The sequence below is a fragment of the Engraulis encrasicolus genome, chromosome 21, assembly GCF_034702125.1.
Source record: "Engraulis encrasicolus isolate BLACKSEA-1 chromosome 21, IST_EnEncr_1.0, whole genome shotgun sequence".
Taxonomy (NCBI): Eukaryota; Metazoa; Chordata; class Actinopteri; order Clupeiformes; family Engraulidae; genus Engraulis; species Engraulis encrasicolus.
Window position 1 is genome coordinate 5,968,124 of NC_085877.1, and position 21,146 is coordinate 5,989,269.

A 21,146-nucleotide genomic window follows, 5' to 3' on the forward strand; every position below is an offset into this window, starting at 1 on the left:
CTCTCTCTCTCTCTCTCTCTCTCTCTCTCTCTCTCTCTCTCTCTCTCTCTCTCTCTGCCCCCACCCCCTCACATCCCCTTTCCCTATTCTTCTCCCTTGCTGCCTCCATCCCTTGCATCTCTTCTCTCCGCTCCTGTCCTCCTGCAGGTCCATGTTGAGCAGCACAGTGGACAAGTCTGAGAAGGTAGGAGGAGGAGGAGGCGGCGGCACGCTGGGCTCCGGCGGCGGCGACGAGAACAAGGACTCCTTCAGCTCCTCGTCCCCAGGCAGCGGCACCCCGCCACCAGCCTCCTCCCTGGCGCCGCCCACCTCCACGACTGGAGGTCCACCGGGTTCGGGTGGCGTTGGCGGAGGCGGACTGAAGGACCAGGCCAAGCCGCGCTCGCTGCGCTTCACCTGGAGCATGAAGACCACGTCGTCCATGGAGCCCGGCGAGATGATGAAGGAGATCCGCAAGGTGCTGGACGCCAACAGCTGCGAGTACGAGCTGCGCGAGCGCTTCATGCTGCTGTGCGTGGCGGGCAACCCGGCGCGCGACGACTTCGTGCAGTGGGAGATGGAGGTGTGCAAGCTGCCGCGCCTCTCGCTCAACGGCGTACGCTTCAAGCGCATCTCCGGCACCTCCATCGCCTTCAAGAACATTGCCTCCAAGATCGCCAACGAGCTCAAGCTGTGAGAAGAAGATGGAGGAATGGATGGATGGAGGGAGGGATGGAGGGAGGGAGAGGTAGAGGGCTCAGATGTTGGGAGCAGGATAGGAAAGACTGAATGAACAAGCAGGATTTAGGGTGGGGAGGGGGTCGAAAGCAGCGCCACTGTTGCACAGAGTTTAGTCATTTTTAGGGCAGCAGCTGACTTTTTTTTCTTCTCGGACTGCTTGGCGTTAGGAAAGGAGGAACAAAAAACGAGAAACGGTGTAGAATTTAGTCTATAAAGGCTCCACCTGAGGCAACGCCAAACGAAAAACGATGGTTCTGTTGGATCCTCAACATGTGATCTGTGTTTTTTGTTCCTTTTTTTGTTTGTTTTTATTTTGTTTTTGTTTCTTTTTGTCGCTGCCTCTGTAAGAAATGATTTTTGTATATTATTTTCCCTCATCTTTGTGAATAGTTTTCATTGAAATCTCAAGCTTGCGCTTGGGTTGGAGAATCACTACATCAGTGTTGTAAGGTGAAAGCGTGACTGCCTTGACTCGGGAGAAGTGGGATGGGGGGGACAGATGGCTATCGTCATAGTCAGTGGTCATTATTCTGATCTCAAGAAGACCAGGAGGTGTATTCCAATAAGGGGTTTTAGTTACTAGCACAGCAAAGGTTAACCCTAGGTGAGTTGTGAATCTCCTAACAGAAGACTTATCCTTCAAGGGAAAGCCACAGACCACGTCTGTCACAAGAGTTAACTTTACCATTTGCTCATATCAAGGTAAGCGGTTAATCTGCCCTCTGGAATACCCCACAGCTTCCAGCAGTGATGGGCAACCTGGTTTCAACGGTCCAGTGCCACATATTCCAAATGACTTGGTTTTACTTGTCCAATTGAATCGGGTGCAGATCCCTTGCTTGAATGCTCACCTATTTCAATTGTAAAGGTAAAACCAGGTCATTTGCAATATATGACATATGGATTGTAAAACTACTAAATCCAGGTTGCCCATCTCTGGTGGTTGGACTCCCCACGGCATATCCTCTGAACCCCCCACTCCACTGCACTCCTGCCTCCAGCAGCAGCAGCAGCAAGCACATCATCTGAAGCACTTCCACAGACTGAAACGCCTCATTGCTGCGAATGTGTTTTCTTTCTTCTGTGTGATTTCATGCGCTTATTTGGTGACCAGGTGGGCAAAATAGAAGTCTTATCTGCCTTGCCTCGTCTCTGCCTTTACTTTATCACAGACACGTACGCGTACACACCCCCTTCGGATCGCCAAACACTTCATCACCTTCTCGTGCTGACACTATCTGAAGGTGATTTAGTTTGTCTTGACTTTTTTGTGTTTCTTTTAGCTCTTGTCTGCTGGGTTTCACTGGATTTTTAGAGTTCAGTTATATTTTTTGCCTTTTTGTTCAGTTTTTTTTGCGAGTAAAAGATGAATTGAACTGAGAATCAGAATGTATTTCATAAGTATTATTATGGATGATTGGTGATTTCTTTTTTTTTGTGGTTGTTCACAAGCAATTATTAACAGTGAGTTTAGGTTGCACCACCACCTCCACCTCTATAGAGAATGTCTGAGGATGTTTTGGAAAACAAAAATCACATACACGACATGAAAACTACTCCATTTTGCCTCATTTTAGTGTCTACTCACCAAGAAATGTGAGAAGAAGGAGAAACGTTCATCCTTAAAAACTCTCACCTCCATGGCCATGTATGTGTATACAGCTCACACCCCCGACACCCCCCATTTTTTGCTGGTCACTTGAACTCCCCACCCACCCGCCAACTCCAGGAAACCCAGGAACCTCCCCCCTACAGGACTTTGTAGTGACTGACTGAGGACTGGCTATTTGACCTGCATCTTCCAGGAGCCCCATACTCTGCCCCATCTCTCAGCTTCTGATGCCCCTCTTTGTCAGCCTTGGGCTCTAAAACTCACTCCCCCAACCCCCCCATGAGAAGCTTGTGCTCTGCCTTCCAGTGCAATGGATGCCCAACTTGTCATCATCAGCATTAATGTTGTTGATTAGAATTGTTATTATATCACATTTCGCTGTAATTGTATTTTTATGAAAGAAAACCAGAGGCTGTGTGTGTGTGCGTGTGTGTGTCTATGTGAGGTAGTGAGAAATGAGTGTGTGAACCAGGATGGAGTTAGGTGTGTGCGTGTGTGCCTGCCTCAAAGTGAAAAGACCGGGGCGCCTGCAACCCAAAGACCTGTCACACATATCTTGTACACGCTGATTGTATGAGGACGACAAGAAAGACCCCAGTGAAACGCATCACTACATCAAGATTATTACATCACTTTACTACTGCTCATTGCTTTTAAGAAATATCTTTCGTTTTTGTTTTTCTATGATATTTTGTTGATGGTGTGATGTCAAATAGAGTACTATAGATTGGCAGGGAGAAAAGCACAGATGACAGGACGAAAGAAAGAGAAGTGGTGGCACTGTGGGTGAATGGTCGTGTGTTAGTGAGAGAGCGTGCGAGCGAGCGAGAAATGTGTGTGATTGATGGACTGTGGTATGAGGTTGTGTACGTGTTCAGTTACCTGTACATGCATGCATCACCCTCTAATTCGGAGGTAAAATGGGGGGGTAGGTTCAACATTTGACGTGTCAAGAGATTCTAGTGGGGTGGGTGGGGGGACGGTAGGATGCAGCCCTATCAGCTAAACAGTTTCTGGGGTACCTGTGCACAACTGTATATTTTATATCTTCTCTGATGATGATCTGTTTTTATTTTCAATACATTTTTTTTGTTGTACTCTCAAATGATCGTTGTCTATGGTGCTGGGAATCGCATTGTTATATTATTGTTATTAATATTTTCTTCAGGGTTGATTTTTATTTCAAAATTTTCATTGCTGTAATTTTTTTTCAATGATTTTTTTTGTGTCAAGACTCTGAAAATGGCAAAGGGTTAGCAAGAACTGGGTGTGATGATAAATGTGGGTTTTTTTGCAGAGATAATGGTTATGATTGATTCAATGATAGTAATAAAAACAAATGATACAAAAAAAATTAAAACCGGTTGCGTTGATATTCACGCAAAGAAAGAATGTGATTCTCTTCTCTTTTTGTTAGGGTCTGATGTTAAGGATCTGTGAAAGTGGTATGGTCCATCAGAGCTTTTGTCCTGAGTAACTTGAAATGAAAATGTCCTCCCGAAAAGTTTGGCACCATATTGGCACGTTCAGTCCTCTCTGTTAAAATATCTCCATGCTGCATCATCATTAAAACTCCAGCATCTCTGATCTTAACATGTGTGTGGCAGTTTTTTAAGATCATGTATTCTGCCCACAAAGGAAAAGTGCAGTAACTACACCAACATTGAAACTGAGAAATATGCCTTCAAAGCATTGGTATTAGGTTGGATAGTGTTGCTGCTGTAAACTTGACAGCAATATCTCTAAAACGGGACATGTGAATAAGGCATTTGTCTCAAGATAAAGGAGGTGGAATGATCATTTTCAGTCTAAACTTAATTTTGACGACAAAACGTAGTTACTGCACTTTGCCTTTGTAGGGCACTATGGTAAGAGTAAGTGTGTGTTTCAACCATTTCTGAATTGTCCTCAATACAATAGAGTGGTCTTCACCAATTTTTGATGTTTGCCGTTGTCTCCATTATTTAGCTACTTCAGATTTCATCTCAACTGGCCTTATAATGGCCAACTATGTCCAAATCTGTTCTCAAAACCACCCATAACATCGTTTTTTCAAGAATGTGTCACTCTGTCGTTCTATGTAGCATTTTTGTAAATACATTTTTTTTTACACCGTTTCATTCACAAAATTGCAAAAAAAAAAAAAGACAAGCCATATTTCAGTTTCAAACTTGCTGAATGAAAGTGAAAACCCCTAACCCACAGACCTCTGTGCCCTAACCACTTAGTGAGATGCATACTTTCAAAAATGTTTAGGGTGGTTTTAAGAAGAGATTTGTCTGCCATTATAAAGCCAGTTTAGGAAAAAAAATCCAAATTAGTCAAATACAGTAATGGCGACAACAGCAAACACCAAGAAATGAGTGAGGACCACTCTGCTTTTTTGAAGACGATTCAGAAAAAGGGCTAAATGTTCAAAATGGTGCACTTGTCCTTGTCCTAGGCCTGTGTACAGTATCCAGGCAAAAGAAATCTGACTATTTAATGCAGCAATAAATGAGCAGCTCTTTCATCCCCAGTATTAGATCTCTTGTCAGTTGAACCCCATTGTATTCAGTTAGATAATGGCAGAACACTTAACTCTTGTGAATATACTTCACATCTGGAATATTGACTCCTAAAGGATCACATGAGTCTCCTTGAGATGATCTGCAGCCCTGGAAACTTGTACCGAGTGCCTTTAAGAAGTTCATTCAGCACAGGGGACCTGTTCTACACAGCGGTTAAAGGATTCCTTCTTTCCCCCACCACCCCCCAGTACTGGCTAGACAGCTGTATTATGGTATACCGTTTGCCTTCAGATCAGATTGTTGTATTGTGTAACGGAGGCCAACTAGATGAGTGTGGCATGGAACGTCAGTAAACCTCCCTCCCAAAGCCTCATACAGTATCATAGTGCTATTGTGTTGTGCCTCCTATGCCCAAACATGCGTTGACTAGGAGGTGGCAGGTTCAAGCCCCGAGTGGTGGACTGTGCAGGAACACCTCAGCTACAATTGCATGGAGTGGATATGTGATACCCACTATTAAAAAAGTGATGCAAATATAGTTATATTCAAAAATAGTTTAACCATACATTCAGACTAGGAAAGTTTGGCAATACTCCATTAGCCACAATAAATGTAAAGCATAGGCATTGGTCTTTATTCTAAAACGGAAAAATAAGACTAAGTAGAAAAGAGATTTCTCACATTACAAGCAATTCCAGTTTGTAAACATGTAAACAGTCCACACAGAATTTCAAAAAAACACTAAAGATTTGGCATTTCCTTCTGTAACTATCAGCACCAAGAGGAAGAGCAATCTATTCATGCGTCTGTGTGAACGAATACCTTTCAATCAAGTAGTTTGGGTCATTTTAGTGCTGAGTCAACATCAAACCGTGTAACTGCTAACTTGGACTAGCTACCTGACAAAAAAGTCCAAAAACTATTTAAAAAATACACATTTCAACAGGAAAAAAACAAAGATACCAAAAGAAGTGTCATCACATAACTAACAGCATATGGCTCTCATGTGTCGAGTGTCGGTCAGCAAACAACAGGCACACACACACAAACACACACTTCCCTTTTTTCCTGACAACTGACACTTTGGAACATTGTGCATTTTGCCTCCATGCTTTACGCACAGTAGTTCAACATGTTCCACTGTTGCCATAGTGATGGATATGAGGTGGCAATGGTGGGTGGGAGGTCTGTCTGTATGTCTGTCTGCAGGAGCCTGTTGTCATGGCATTCTTCATTTCCATGACGATCCAGTGTATATAGGCTCAGAAGGCTTGGGTTTGTTATTGTTGTTGAGGACATTTTGGTTACGAGTTCTTTGATTTGAACAGCTTTGGCAGGGTCACCAGATCTTGGCACCCCTGTAAACGCATGGTTCTGAAACTTGATAAGACACCACTTGCTGGTTACCACGGAAACGGTTACCAAGTGAGATCATGATGTGGGTATGGTCTGTTTTGGTTTGGTCTCGTCTGTCCCTGACAAGGCAGTGAGGAGTTGAAGTCAATGTGAAATGTGTCGGAAGAATACTACATAGTGGAAGGGTAGAACGAGGGGAGACAGAGAGAGAGAGAGAGAGAGGAGAGAGAGAGAAAGAAATGGACATGGAGAGATCCAATTGAAGAAAAACAAATGTTGCTGAGTGTATGAAATGTGTCAATGTGGTTGGTATTCCACAGTACTCGCAACTTCTTGGAAGTCACCCCCAAGTACAGTGATGGGAGACCTGGATTCATTCGTTTACAATAGAGTGCCACATATTCCAAATGATCTGCCAAGTTTTCCAGTTCAACCCGGTGATTTCCCTCATCACCTGGCCTTCACATAGCCGCAAGACTTAATTAAGGCAAACACCTGGTTGAACTGGACAGGTCAAACAGTGTCATTTGGAATACATAATAACCACTATTGAATCCAGTTTGGCCGTCTCTGTCCAGATCACTGCACTAGTGGCTTTGAGGAGTTTCCACTTTCAGCCCCACCAAAGAGGGTGGCATCTGGTTCGGTGTCGTGCCATTGCCAGAGCCCCCTAGGGAGCTCCGTCCTGTGCCCTGTGCTGCTGCTCCTCCTCCTCCTCCTCCTCCTCCTCCTCCTGCTGCTCCTCCTGAGCCGCCAGACGCCACGGCGGGGCGGATGAGAGGCGGCGGAGGGTGGTTGTGGGGGGTGCGGCTCTGCAGAGGCCTGGTCTGCAGGGGCGGGGGTTGGCGCAGGAGGCTGGGCGGTGCGGAGGGAGGCGCGGGGCGCAGCAGCGGAGGAGGCTGGGTCAGGGGCGGAGGGGTCTTGGTGGTGCCTGAACTGGCCCCCGACGAGGGGGAGGGCGTGCCAGACTGGGACTGGGGGGAGCTGGTGTCCATCTTCATCTGGAAAAAAGATGGGAGGGAGGCGTTCAGGCACAGGAACGTATGGTCATGCGTAGGTTTCTTGCATACAAATATTGCTGTCTGCGCACGCAGCTGAAGATTCCTGTGCATTTTCTGAGTGGTAGCAGTTTCTGAGCGATCAGAGATTGCACTCACGTGATTGGCTGCTTAGCATCTTGCCCTTCCTCACAGTGCGAACGTTTGTAAACGTGAAACCTATCGCTATGCACATGGGGCTTAGACACCACACAACCAAATACTAACTGCTCATCCTACATTCAGATAGGATAGGATAGGATTTCAGAGTTGGAAGTTTCTGCAATGATATTTCAATTGAACTAATTAAATGATCCTTTCCTTTGACTAAACAGTGATTGAACCCCCAAATTGGAAAATGAGAGTCCAACCATGCATACAAGTAAGTAGCTGTGCAATGAAATCCATTGCCGTCCTGAAAAGCTGTTATCAAACTCACTCCATTTATGGAATGGATATCAAATCTGTGATAAGGAACTAATGAATCTGTACCTTTATTTTTGTTATTGTACTTTTTTTTCGGACAGTCACAAACCTTTTTTGAGCATCTAATAGACCTTTTTATGGGGGTTTGAATTACCACTAAACATCAGTTTCATCCAGGATTCTAAATTTACACCATCAAACCATCCAAATGCTGGTGAAATTTCAGATTGGCAGGCAGAAATGACCAATTGACCAGCCACTTCGACCCCTTAGGGGGTTATTAGATTAGCATCTACAAGCCATCTTGGCTGGTGATGGACAAAAAGTTCATTTAGAGCCCTGGTTTCAGCTACATGTACTGTAAAGATGAGGATGCTCTAGTTTTCCCACCTCCTCGTCTTCCATTCCTGCGGTGCCGTTGAGCTCCTTGATGGAGTGGTCCAGGTTCCCGCTGCTCCCCTGTTGGACCTCCTGCTCCGCTTGCCACTCGCGCAGCACCTCGTCCAGGTTGAAGCGCCGCCGGTAGCTGTTGAAGAAGGAGCTGACCTGGCCTACCGTCTTGTTGCCGATCACCTCCGCGATGGCCGCCATGTCCTTCCCGTAACGCCGGATCGCTACAAGTGGGTAAGCATGCAACACCAGCAGGTTATACACTGTCCTTTCCATAACACCGGATCGCTACAAGTGGGTAAGCATGCAACACCAGCAGGTTATACACTGTCCTTTCCGTAACGCCGGATCGCTAGAAGTGGGTAAGCATGCAACACCAGCAGGTTATACACTGTCCTTTCCTTAACGCCGGATCGCTACAAGTGGGTAAGCATGCAACACCAGCAGGTTATACACTGCCAGTGATCTACATTTGGAAGGAGCCCTCTTCAACGCTGCAATAAAAACTCCATTGTCACAGGTGTGTTTAGCCCCCTAAATGGGATATTTTTAATCCAGAGTCTAGAGAAGAGGTTAAAAGCGTTTTCGAAGCCAATGCGTTTTCAAAAATATCTTTATACGCAGCGCTTTAATTGCTCCCATGGGGATTGTTTTTGTCTGCAAGTGAAGAGCACAAGGCTGATGTTGTCTGCCATGAAATATGGAACAATCCTCGACACATTTGCATTTTACTCTTACCCCACACAATCCCTGGACAAGACACAGGACAAACTACAACAACAAATTGACAAACCCAATCTCAGTTCTACCTAGTATATAGCAACACAAAGCTCGCTGTGCTACTATTTAGTATTTCATTTATAGTACAGCGTGTGTTACTGGCAGTACAGAATGCTGCCCTCCTTACATACACACTTGCTGAAAATGCTTAACCCAGTAAAAGTGCTGATGAAGTATACACCATATTTTATCGCAGCTGGCAATCCAGTTGTGACTCTAGCTTCATAAAATAAAATCTGTGCCACATATTCAATACGAGCATTTCCTGAACCAGCTCATTTGAATGTGCACAATGACCATCAGACGTACAGTATAGATTATGAAGTTCACCCATGTTAAACAGACACAGAACCCTCTGTGTTGTCCACTAATCCATTTGCAGAACCAATATGCAAACATCAGTAACACCCTTCAGAGTTTCACTTAAGCTAAATCTACAGGGCCGTTTTAATTGTGCTCTGCATAATCTGATTATTTATTTGACAAAACGGCACACTGTAATTGCCTTTCTGGAGAGTTATGGTTCATGTGAAGCTTTAATTTGATCGGGCCATGGGCCAACTCACCCTGAACAGCCAGGAGCTGCTCCTCGGTGGTCCAGCGAGAGTTGTTCTTGGGGTTTGGCTGCCATAGTGGAGATAGATGGGTGACATTAAGTACAATTGAGATGGATACAATAGGTGATATTAAGTACAGTGCAGTTCAGTTCAGTTCAGTTCAGTTCAGTTCAGTTAAAAAAATGGAGGGATGCCTTGAGCATATAGACTTTATTTAAATTTTAGAAATTAAATATAGAATTAATTTAGAATAGAACTGAGCAACCCCACTGTGAAGTTACACATAAACTACTACACAGCACATTATCAGACAGGGTTCCCACTCTAATTCAGATATAACATTCCATGATTTTCCATGACTTTCCAGACCCAAAAAGACAAAATGTCCATGACCTCTTCCGTAAAAAGAAATAACATTAAGTTTTAAAAAGAGTGAAAACTGAAGATTATATTCACCCCTAGAGCCGACACCGAGCCACCGCCAGACTAAAGAGAGCTCATCGTATCCTAGAATGTTGTACATTACAGCGAGAAACCAAATTCTCTCTGGCTAAGCGTTGTAGTATAACCAGTAAGAAACAATGTTATACACGAAACAAAACAAGTTTTTGCTTCTACACAACTGTTCAGAAAATTCCATGATATTCCATGACTGTGCATACAAAATGGTAAAATTCCATGACTGGAAAAACTTTAATGAAATTCCATGATTTTCCAGAAATTCCATGACCTGTGGGAACCCTGATCAGATTTCCCCTGGTATTGTTGACCCAGCAACTTAAGAGACAAAAATAATAATTCACCAAAGCCATTTAATACAGCACTGCAGCTGTTCACTTCTTAACATAGTGGTTCTCAGCAAACGCCCCCTTGACCTCATCATAAGCCCCCAACGCCCCCCTGACTTCATCATAAGCCTGCCAACACCCCCTTAGTATTAAAATAGACTAATGCCCCACAATGGCAACTAAGCCCTGTCCCTACTCAGTTGCATCCTTCTCAATGCTCCCCTTTGGCTCTTCAATGCCCCCAGGGCTGTAGAGCCCCCCCCCGTTAACATTCGTTCCTCAGGACTGGTTCATATGTATAACCGAGATTCCTCTTACCTCGTTAGGCCTCATGGTATCGATGCCTTCATCTATGGTGTGCTTCATAGTGCTGTTCACTTGCTTGATGCTCTGAACCTGCAACAAAGCAGAGGTGATCCAATGGACCCATGTAAAAAAAACAGACATTCATTCCAATAGTTTTAGCTAAAGCCTTAATAAGGCTTTAGTTAAAATTTACATTGACATTTTATCCAGATGAATTTGAGGGCAGACGAAATAATTAAGTACATAATGACCACCTACAGTGGAGTAAAATGGATGCCTATTGGCAGCATCAAGACTTTAAGTCAAGTGAGATTAAGAGTCAGGTCCATAAATCTGTATATTATACAACCCCATTATATGAAGCATTAAAAAAAAAACAAATTATATGAATCATTCAAAAAAAAAAAAAAAAAAAAAAAAAAAAAACATTCCACCTGACCGTCCATGGCTCTGCCTCTGTTAACCACTTCAGACACCAGACTAGGCGATGTATCATCAAAGAGCTGGGAGATGATTATGCTCTTGATCACATAATGAATGCCCTCACCAAGTGAACTACAGTGGAGACCACTTGGAGCCCCTCGCCAGTGGGCTAATTGTAATCCTGTACCTTGCCTCCTAACATGAAGAACCATCTCAAGGACATCCATAAGGACCTTTTCACTTCAGGTATTTATGGAGTGCTGCTATAAACATATCCTGCCAACATTACAGGCATGATGGTGCTCACTCACACACTCCACAGCCACATTTTCTGAACATCAACGTTGATGACTCAGCTTTAGATGTCTGGGTCATGGAGTTAAACATCATTTTCTGTGATTAGGTGGCTTGGTATACTGCCTGTGAAAAGTAATTTAATTCCCTTTGTATGTATAGTGCATGTGAAAAAAATTGACAGTAAAGCGGACTTTGACTTGAGTCTTAAGTTGAATGATTCAGATTTCATTTAGTCTAGGCTTTGACAGTCTCACTACTGAAACAAACTAAAACCGTTCTTGGTAACTGTTTCAATGCGCGTGTGTGTGTATGTGTGTGTCTGTATCTGTGTGTGTGTGTGTGTGTGTGTGTGTGTGTGTGTGTGTGTGTGTGTGTGTGTGTGTGTGTGTGTGTGTGTGTGTGTGTGTGTGTGTGTGTGTGTGTGTGTGTGTGCGTGCCTGCCTGCGTGCCTGCGTGCGTGCGTGCGCGTGTCTGTGCGTGTCTGTGCGTGTCTGTGCGTGTCTGTGTGTGTCTGTGTGTGTCTGTGTGTGTCTGTGTGTGTCTGTGTGTGTCTGTGTGTGTCTGTGTGTGTGCAACATGATCTCCAAAAATTCTGTGTTCCTGGACACGGATGTTAAGGACACAAAATCCGTGTCCAGGAGCACGGATTTTGCCAAAATTCCGTGCTCCTGGACACGGAATTGTTTTCCGTGCTCCTGGACACGGAATTGTTTGAAGTGCTTTCTATAGGCTATTCCCTCAGTCTTGTGTTTTCTCGGGATTTTTCTCTTTTCAAATATTTTGTCTAAAAAAAAAACATTTCTTACTGACAGGTTAGGGTTAGGGATGGTTTTGGTCTGGGCACAGCTAGTTTTCTTTCATTCATTATATGAGTTTGATAGCCTAGCAACCAACTGGAAAAGGTATTTCCCAAAAATATGTCTTTAATGACAGGTTAGGGTTAGGGAATGTTTTGGTCAGGGCACAACTTAAATTGCTATAGCATTATTTTGTTTAGGATTAGCATTTGGTATGTATTTTCTAATGATAGAGTTAACACAGTGCTGTGGTAATAGCCTATAGAAAGCACTTCCGTGTGCCCATCACGGAAAACAATTCTGTGTCCAGGAGCACGGAAAACAATTCCGTGTCCAGGAGCACGGAATTTTGGCAAAATCCGTGCTGCTGGACACGGATTTCGTGTCCTTAACATCCGTGTCCAGGAGCACGGAATTTTTGGAGATCAGGCTGGTGTGTGCGTGTGTGCGTGTGTGCGTGCGTGTGTACCTGTCTCTTCAGGGACACTAGCAGTGTGTCCAGCTGGCGGTTGGAGACCACTCCAGAGTCAGCGGAGGCGGAGAGGGCTGTGAGGTCGTCCTGTTCCAAGTGCATGCCCTTTGGAGGCCGTCTCCGTGCCCTTAGCGGGTGGTGCCGGTACTGGGAGCCTTGGTTCTCCTTCCGGATGGGACCTGATCGCCCAGACCCCCACTCCGCCGAGCCTACTGAGCTCTGCTTCGTTGTCTGAGGGGTTCAATGTGGACATGAATTGGTAAGGATCTAAACATTGTGTGTGCCATTATATGAATGCAACCTGAATCCAAAGTAAAAGCGACAAGAGCGACAGAAGTAATTGACTTTGTATGGAGGAGCTGGCGACAGAAGAGACAAAAGCAATTTGGGTGACAAGAGTCTATTTGAGCGACAGTTTGTAGTTGAACTTCTGTAAATACTATGCTACTACGATAGCCGCTGCAGCCAATTGGAATGTCAGATTGCTTGCATTCTTTTTTTAACGGTCATACAATGTCAATTTTACCGCTCGTGTTGCTCTTGCTATGAACCCAGTTTGGCAAATCTGGGTAGCTTTTGTCTCTTCTGGTGTGTTCGCGGGGTAACAGTTTCGGCCAGGACAGAATGACTGGTAGTAGAAACAGAACTTTGCGCACCTCTTTCTTAGTCTCGATCTCAAAGTCGCTGTCACTGCCAGGGTCTCCTTCCTCAGCCTCGTCATTGCTGAAAGGAATAACCGTAATTGTTTTAAAAAAAAAAAAAAACAGGTGACAAAACCAGGAAGTGAGCAACTTTGAAAGTTGATGCACTTAAAAATACAACAAAATTAGACTGTAGCCAGGCTAGAGCTCCACTGTGATGCAATAGTCGACAACAATAAAAATGCTAAATAAATGGTATGGTAAGTAAACAAATGGTACAGTAAGTAAAAAAACATGCTAAGCTAATACGCCTGCACAGCACTACGTTCTGCTCACCTGTCCTCCTTATCTCTCTTGGTAACGAGTTTGCGAGCCTGTCGGTCCATGACACTGGTCCGAGTTCTGGTCTTCTTCCAGGCGTAGTAGTATTTCACCAGACTAGGGATGTGCTTATCTGGCAGCTACAACACACAACAGAAGGCAAGAGAAGTTCAATTGAGTTACTAGCTGATCATTACAAAATACCAGATGAGCATAGCTAGCAAACTAAACGTAGTGCTTTCCGTGCTCAGATAGGAAGAGCAACCTCATGTCAATCACCTACAGTTGAGGACGATATTATTAGCCCCCCTCCTGAAATTAGACATTTCTCTTGATTTCTCAGTAAGAATTACCATTATTCACCGTTTCTGTTATTCTGGAAACAAATACACTGATGGAGATAATGTTCAATGAGTTGAATTTGGATTTTTCTATTGTTACGATGATTTTAAACAAAAAAGGGCAAAAATGACAAGGACAAAATTATTAGCCCCCTGATCATTAGTAGTCAATAAGGTGCCATTTATGAACCAAAACTGACAACAGGCTCTGATAAGTTGCTACCTAGGTTGGCTCGTGCCCCACTAGGGATTTTGGCCCATTTTTTCACTGCAAAGTGTTCTAGCTGGTCCAAATCGCATGGATGCTGAGCATAGACATTAACCACAGACTCTCAGTGGGATTGAGGACTGGAATATGAGCGGGTGATTCCAATATCATGGTTTTAGTGTCCTTGAAGAACCTCTGAACTAATCTAAATGTATGCTTTGGGTTACAATGTTGTTGGAAGACCCAGCAATCCAGATTCAGACCCAGACTCCCTGTGTCTGAGGCTGAATAACAGACTAAACTTGATGCCCTTCCACTATGTGTAACTGTGGAAACTGCTTAGCCTCATTAGACCAAAGAAGCATTGGACACCTGCCTAGATGATTGTTATTGACCTGGCCTCACCTGGAGGTTTTTTCCCCCCCAAGAAAGACAGTTGTTAGGGCTTGTCATCATATTGGGCTTTGGGGCCATCATCACAGAAGAACCCCTTTACTAAAGGCAGTGCATATCAGAGTGTTATTGAGCTTTACCCGTGAACATTTGAAAGTCAAAAATGAGTTTTGAACGTCTCTGCTTTCATCTGATGATATTCAATTGCACCTGCTTTGATGCATGAATTCTGCTTCTGTCAGGTGAAGAAAGGGATAGGCCTTGGATCGTTATAAGATGGTTTCCACAATTAAACATGGTGGTGGATGCATCATTCTGTGGCAGCCTCAGCCACAGGAAACCTTTTTTAGGTGTACGGCACCATAAAAACTGAAAATTATGATAGAATGTGGAAAGTGACCTTGTAAAAATATGCTCATAGAGGGAGTTAAGATCTTCACTGGATCTTTCAATAAGATAACAACCCAAAACTTGCATCCAAAATAGTTCAAATGTTCTTCAAGGATATTAAAACCATGGTCATGGAGCGGTTCAGACCTCAATCCTTCAGATAGTATTTGAAGACTGCTGAAAATGAATGTCCATCCTCAACATCCATGCAATTTGGACCAGCTTAACTATTTGCAATGAAGAAAATGGACCAAAATCCCTGGTTGGACATGTGCCAACATAGTTAACAACTAATCAAAGTGCCTGGTGTCAATTTTTGTTCATAAATGGCACTGTATTGACTATTAATGATAAGGGGGCTAATAATTTTGTCCTTGCCATTTTTACACTTTTTTGTTTAAACTCATTGTGAAAATGTAAAAGTCCAAATTTAACTTATTGGATACTATCTCCATGGTGTATTCGTTTCCAGAATAACATACATTTATTAATAATGATCATTCTCAATGATCAATGAAGAGATATGTCTAATTTCAGGAGGGGGGCTAATAATATAGTCCTCAACTGTATATCCTTGCAAGCCACCGTAACATCACAAGTCCAATATTTAGGGCAAAGCATTTCACTGATGCACTGACTGGTTGTGAAATTGGACTTGGTGAACAACACTGCTTTCTTCAGAGGAGAAGATACCGCACACTTTTGGCCTTTCTTTGGAAAAACTTGAGAACGGCCACATTGTCCAAAACGTTTTTTTAATAAAATTCAGCATTGGATGGGCAAGTTTATGCGGTATTTTCCCCTCTGAAGTTAACAAGTACCTGCTACCTGCACCTCGAAAACTTCTGGCCTGCGTTGGCGTTCTCCTCCAAAAGAACAATGCTTTGTCATCGAGTGAGGACTTTGCATACAGCAATGCTTCCTCTGTGACATGAGTACATCATGTCATGGTCATGTGCTCACCATTTGCTGGATGCGGTGGAAGCTCTTCCCGTGGAAGCTGAAGGCCTGCTCAAACAGCACCTTGTCCTCCACCGTCCACTCCTCCGGCAGAGGGGTGAAGTTGGCCAGGTCAGCCAGCGACTTCTCCACGTCGTGCTTGTGCCAGAGGAGCATACCCAGAGCCTGGAGCGCAAAACAAGTAATGGAGGACAAAACCCAAAAGAAATAATGAATATTTTGCCCATTTTTTTAACTGGAATTTCATCCATCAATCACACTGTATACATTGGCTACATTTACATGGCATTTTTAATTCAGAATTAATAATTCAGAATTAAATAGTTCGGTCGAGTTTACTTTGATCTTCCATTTAATTCTGAATTGTGAAGTGTTTACATGACGTTTTCAAAGCGGAATTAACCTTTCTTCAGAATAAAAGTGAGTTAATTCAGAATGAATTGTCTCATGTAAACGTTATGAATGAAACTACTGCTTATGTAGAATGCACAACAATGCAGTCCACTCTGGCTGATTTTTAAACAACAACAGTTGACAAAAGTGCTACCTACATTAAAAAAACTAAATGTGAAAAAGAAATGACAAAGTAGACAGTGAGACTGATCTTAAAAAAGCTTTAAACTCTCAAGAGCCACCGTGTTAAGATCTACAGGCCACTAAGTAAACATGAGTTAAAGTGGAGGTTAGTCGCACCTGTTCCATGTTGTAGCCATGCTTCTCCTTCGCCATGAGAATGTATTCATCCACTGATGGCCAGTTCAAGGGGAAGAAATATATTGTACAGAGATCATAATATGACATTATGTTATGTATAATGTGATATGATATATTATATACAAGTCTCAATCCTAAACTACATTAATATCATATTATATTACAGTATATGTGATATATTATGTGGAGACAATTGTTAAGTGTGTGTGTGTGTGTGTGTGTGTGTGTGTGTGTGTGTGTGTGTGTGTGTGTGTGTGCATTCCTGCATTTATGACTTAAGCCCTCCGCACACCATTTCCAACAAAGTGCAGAAACTGCTCTGCAAACATTCAACTCTATTGATTTCTATACAAACCCGCACACAGACTCTGCCACTACCGCTTAATGATCACAACTGAAATTCCACTTTGTCAGAGCTGATGTGTTTAGGGCTTAAAACCATATTGCTGTGTATGTGTCCATCATTACATCCCTTTAGTGAAGATGTAAAATCTAGAATAATGGCCAAAGTAGAGTTGTTAAAGTTCTTACACATGGCATCTGACACCAGGCTGTCTGGAGTCCACACCAGCATGCTTCTTTGGTCCTTCTCACCATAGCGTGTGGGACTGTCTGTTATTGGAAGCATAAGGCGCATGTCAGAAACCGCCACAAATACATCATTTACCTTCATGCACCCATATCAATGAAGCAGAGGGCAACTCCCAGCTTGAATGAGTTTAAGTCCCAATTGTATTGTTTTATTATATTACACTTAGCTGATGCTTTTTATCCGAAGCGACCCAGTTATTTTAGGTACAAGGTATTACAGGCACTGGAGCAACATGGGTTTAGGTGCCTTCTTCAAGGGCACTTCAGCCATGGCTGAAGGTGCTGGAAAGGTGGGATTCGAACCTGCAACCCTCTGACCTAGAGACCAGTGCTCTAACCATTCAGATATTCCCCAGATAACCTCACGTATTGATTCATCTACCTGAATTAATATGTTGTGTTAATTACAAATTAGTTTTACTGAATGAATCGAACCGTTATTGCCCAAAGGGCAATTGGTCTTGGACTTAGGTGCCATAAGAGATAACAACACTTCGCCATGCAGACTTTCAGAATAATACAGTTTAACCTGTTAAGCCACTTCTAGGCACAGAAGATTAATGAAATTGTTTGAACAAATATGTGATATGGCCTTTATTCTTTGGAGACATAGTACCACCCTCTAGCTCTCTACTTCAAGAAGCCATTCATAGTATGCTTGTGTAACTGAGGTGATTGTGCCCTAGTTCGCCACTCAAGTCTTGAACCTGACACCTACCAATCAACGCTTCGGTTCAGGCATAGAGGGCACAGCACGATACCGAGGCTTTGGGAGGGAGGTTTACTAACATTCTATGCCAAACTGCTAGTTGGCATCCGTTACGCTTGTCTCGATAAGAGACAAGTAATCAGAGCTTAACAAATTGCATTTTAATTATGTCCAGCGAGTTAAATACCTGGTTTGAACTCGGGGATCTGGGCTTGGTAGTCACCCCCCACTCGGATCATACTGTCTGCAAAGAGTTGAAGTGGAGGAGACAAGGAGACAGAAAGGGCAGATGAGAGGTCGAATGATTTTGCTGGTGTTTATGTGACCAAACAGTACTCACTTTACACAATAATGTTAGAGAGGGAGTCGTGAAAATCATCTAATACCATGAGCATGCTCTTCGTCGCTGCTCTCCTCTTCAGAATGCTGCTGGCTGTTGCCATTAGTCACTGTTTTGGCTCTGCTCCGGGACAAAACCCCAGAGCCCGACCGCTCCATCACAGAGGGCATGGCTGAGAGAGAGGGGACAAAAGAGGGCAGGGAGGGGGTTAATATGGAATACACATGGAAAGAAAACATTTGCTTGAAAATGTCACCAGTCACACCTGAAATCCCACCAGTAGCAGTTAGAGTTTAGCTGGTCATCTTCAACATAACCTCATTAGTACACATGCACACACAAGGGGCAGATGTAAATGACAGCTTTTAAAAACTTATATAGACCGGTCATAAGCAACCATGAACGCAGGAGAAGTCGGCTCTTCTTTCGTCACGAAATTCATATGCAACGTCACTGCGGTGGACGTACAACTTGGGAGGTACGCATATTGTTTGACGTCATTAGTGCATCTCTGGCTTTACACAGGCAGCCCACACTACAGAGAGGCAACACTACCCATTTCTAAGTGAATGTATCCAAAACAGCCGTGTCCTTGCTCGCCTTTTACTTCACTCTCCGAAACAGCCCGTTGCTCTTAAACTCTTTACGCACTAGACAACTTTACGCACAATCCTGGCTGCCGTTGACCCACTGACAATGCGCGTGTGTACCCTTTGTTTGGAGTAGGCTACATCACACAAAGTAGCGGAGACTGCGCTTTACACAAAAACTCCTCGAATTCGAAAACTTCTCAGTCTAGCATATTTTCGATTTAAGATAGACATTTCATTCATATTTCCTCCATATGAAGACAACATAAGAGTCTACCCAAGGCTATACTGACAGCAGACCGTTCCCTCCACCCAACAATGGACTACCCAACCAACAGTCGCTTATCGGCGCATTATCTTGCCTGTGATGCTTAGAACAGGGCTGTTAGCCCATGCAAACTGAGCTCGCCACCTTGATGGGTGATGGCAGTTTAGAGTGTAGTTTTGTGTGGTTTTAGTTATAGTTTAGTGTGCGCGTCTCATCGCCTACTTACATCAACCCTTCAAGGTAATCTACAAGGGATGTGTTTCATGACTGAACAAACAGATGGGCATGTTGAGTATTAGAATCAGTTACAGTCACTAGTCTAGCAGTGTAAGTTCCACGGCAAAAAAAATAAATAAATAAAATAACCGTGCGTAATACTATTGATATAATTGGGTTGGATCGTTTAAAGAAATGGTCATTGTGAATATAAATAGCCTTTCCAATCACTGGAAAACGACAACTCGGTGAACAACTTCTTATTATGCTTACACTGCCGATGAGAGGTGTACGTTCAATTCCCTTATCCTTTCTCCAACCGGCAGAAAATTATATAATTATATAAAATACCCACTGGAAGCAACGTGGGTTCGAGCCTAGCCGGCGGATGTGTGCAAATCAATTAACAAATTGGTATCTCATGAAATAAACCATAATGTCAGTTTCCTTACTTTTCCTTGTGTCTTATTCTTACAAGTCACAGTCCTTTTGTGTGAAGCCACACTTGCGTCCTCCAATTCCAGTTGTTGGCTAGCTGTCGTTGAACATTTGTAGTTCCAAGCCACCGGGATAGCCCACTAGCTTTCAGTCTCAGTGGATTTTTCTCTCAGAACTTACTTGTTTTATCTAGAGGCAGAAATGGCCTCACACTCCATAAACTGAACTCCTCCAGATAAAAGTATTAACGCGAACTTATTCTAATCAGTCAGAATTCACGCGTCCCCCTACGCGTACAATAGCCTCAAACACAGAGCTCACCCGTGTGTGAGAGCCGAATAGCACCCCAATCGTGCGCAGATTCCGCCACTGTCTCCTGCTCATCTCAAACTTCGGCATCAGGGATGGAAAAATAGTCCTTGGTGGGGTTTAGTTAATATGACCATGTGGATAAATGCCGCCCAACAACCTGCATAATATCTACTTCAAACAACGAGTGGAGAACAGATTAGAGAGAAACATGAGAGGACAGATGGCTTTCTTTATCGTTGTTTATTCTATGTGGCAGGGGCTAATTGACTATCTATAAGCTATATGACATTGGCCGTCTAGAAGATGTGCTTATTTCACCAGTAGGCTCTAACCATTTTAAATCTGCATTGTAACCGAGTTATCGTGGGCTACATTAATTATTGTTTAGGTCAGTGGGGTCCTTTCCGGTGTACGCGGATGAATTTGTCAGATGTGAATTGTGGTGCTGAGGTCGTGCAGACTTCTGATCTATTCAAGTTGAGGGGAAGCAGGGACTGGCCAAATGTTTCCAAATATTTAGGCAACAATAAAATGCTGTTATATAATGTATAAACAAACTGGAATCTGACAGATCGATGTAAAATAATGTGGACAAATTGTGGGGCTGATTTTTTTTTTTCCTCATGGGTTAGGCCTAGCCTACATGATGTTTGGTGCTGTGGCAGCAGAACATAATGAATTGATGAACACGTTCAGGATGGGTTGATTTGAAACACGATTAACAATCCCGTAATGGCAGTCGCCGGGTGCCCATTCAACTAGAATGGTTAGTGATCTTACTCGGTTATCCATTTTTCCCTAATGAAGGATACCGTTTTGACTAAACCAATTGGGCAAAGTCTCTATTATATCGCATCTTATTCGTAGGCCAGTGCATGCGCCAGCTTCTTCCTCATTTCGATCCTCTATTAGGCCTATTACTCCAGTGTTAACCTGAATTAATCAATTAATTAACGCTTTTCAGCCTTTATACTTGATAACTGTACATTGAGACTGCATGAAGAGTAATTTTGGATAGTAAGTGGTCATTATCATGTGGTCCTACTACTTCAAGTGCCATCTTTTCTGTGAAAAGACATGGGTTAAAAATTAAAACAAAGGTGTGGTGATCCCATGGTTTGGCATCCATGGGTATTCCATTGTTTGGTAAACCTAGGTTTTAACTTACAGAAAGTGCTGAACCCTGCGAAATGTGCCATTTGGCTCAGCTAATGGACTCCAGACTCTTTTATTATCTGATTTA

The 21,146-nt window shown here is 43.3% G+C and overlaps 2 protein-coding genes across 8 annotated transcripts in view; one reads left to right on the forward strand and one right to left on the reverse strand.

Moving 5' to 3' along the window:
- Window positions 1–3,925, forward strand: part of mark2b (MAP/microtubule affinity-regulating kinase 2b) — a 55,095-nt gene extending 51,170 nt beyond the window's left edge. For all 7 annotated transcript variants that reach the window (XM_063187327.1, XM_063187330.1, XM_063187329.1 and 4 more), the window contains one exon: window positions 148–3,925. In XM_063187327.1, the coding sequence (XP_063043397.1) occupies window positions 148–676 (529 nt within the window). In that variant the 3' untranslated portion in view covers window positions 677–3,925. The remainder of the gene's footprint in view (window positions 1–147) is intronic.
- Window positions 3,926–5,455: 1,530 nt separating this feature from the next.
- rcor2 (REST corepressor 2) lies at window positions 5,456–19,963 on the reverse strand. The gene is made up of 13 exons (XM_063187335.1): window positions 19,606–19,963; window positions 18,126–18,251; window positions 17,927–17,983; window positions 16,971–17,051; window positions 16,419–16,471; window positions 15,729–15,890; window positions 13,449–13,573; window positions 13,128–13,194; window positions 12,469–12,702; window positions 10,495–10,572; window positions 9,398–9,455; window positions 8,052–8,275; window positions 5,456–7,199 (listed from the first exon to the last, which is right to left on the reverse strand). The coding sequence occupies exons 2-13, from the start codon at window positions 18,247–18,249 to the stop codon at window positions 6,786–6,788; spliced, it is 1,677 nt and encodes a 558-aa protein (XP_063043405.1). The 5' UTR covers window positions 18,250–18,251; window positions 19,606–19,963; the 3' UTR covers window positions 5,456–6,785.
- Window positions 19,964–21,146: the final 1,183 nt, after the last annotated feature.

Bases quoted from the DNA above. Each gene is read 5' to 3' on its own strand.
- rcor2 (XM_063187335.1), bottom strand. From the start codon at position 18,249: ATGCCCTCTGTGATGGAGCGGTCGGGCTCTGGGGTTTTGTCCCGGAGC. The intron at 17,984-18,125 runs GTATTAGATGAT...AACTCTTTGCAG, and splicing joins CGACGAAGAGCATGCTCATG to ACAGTATGATCCGAGTGGGG. The intron at 12,703-13,127 runs GTGCGCAAAGTT...TGAACCCCTCAG, and splicing joins AGATCGAGACTAAGAAAGAG to ACAACGAAGCAGAGCTCAGT.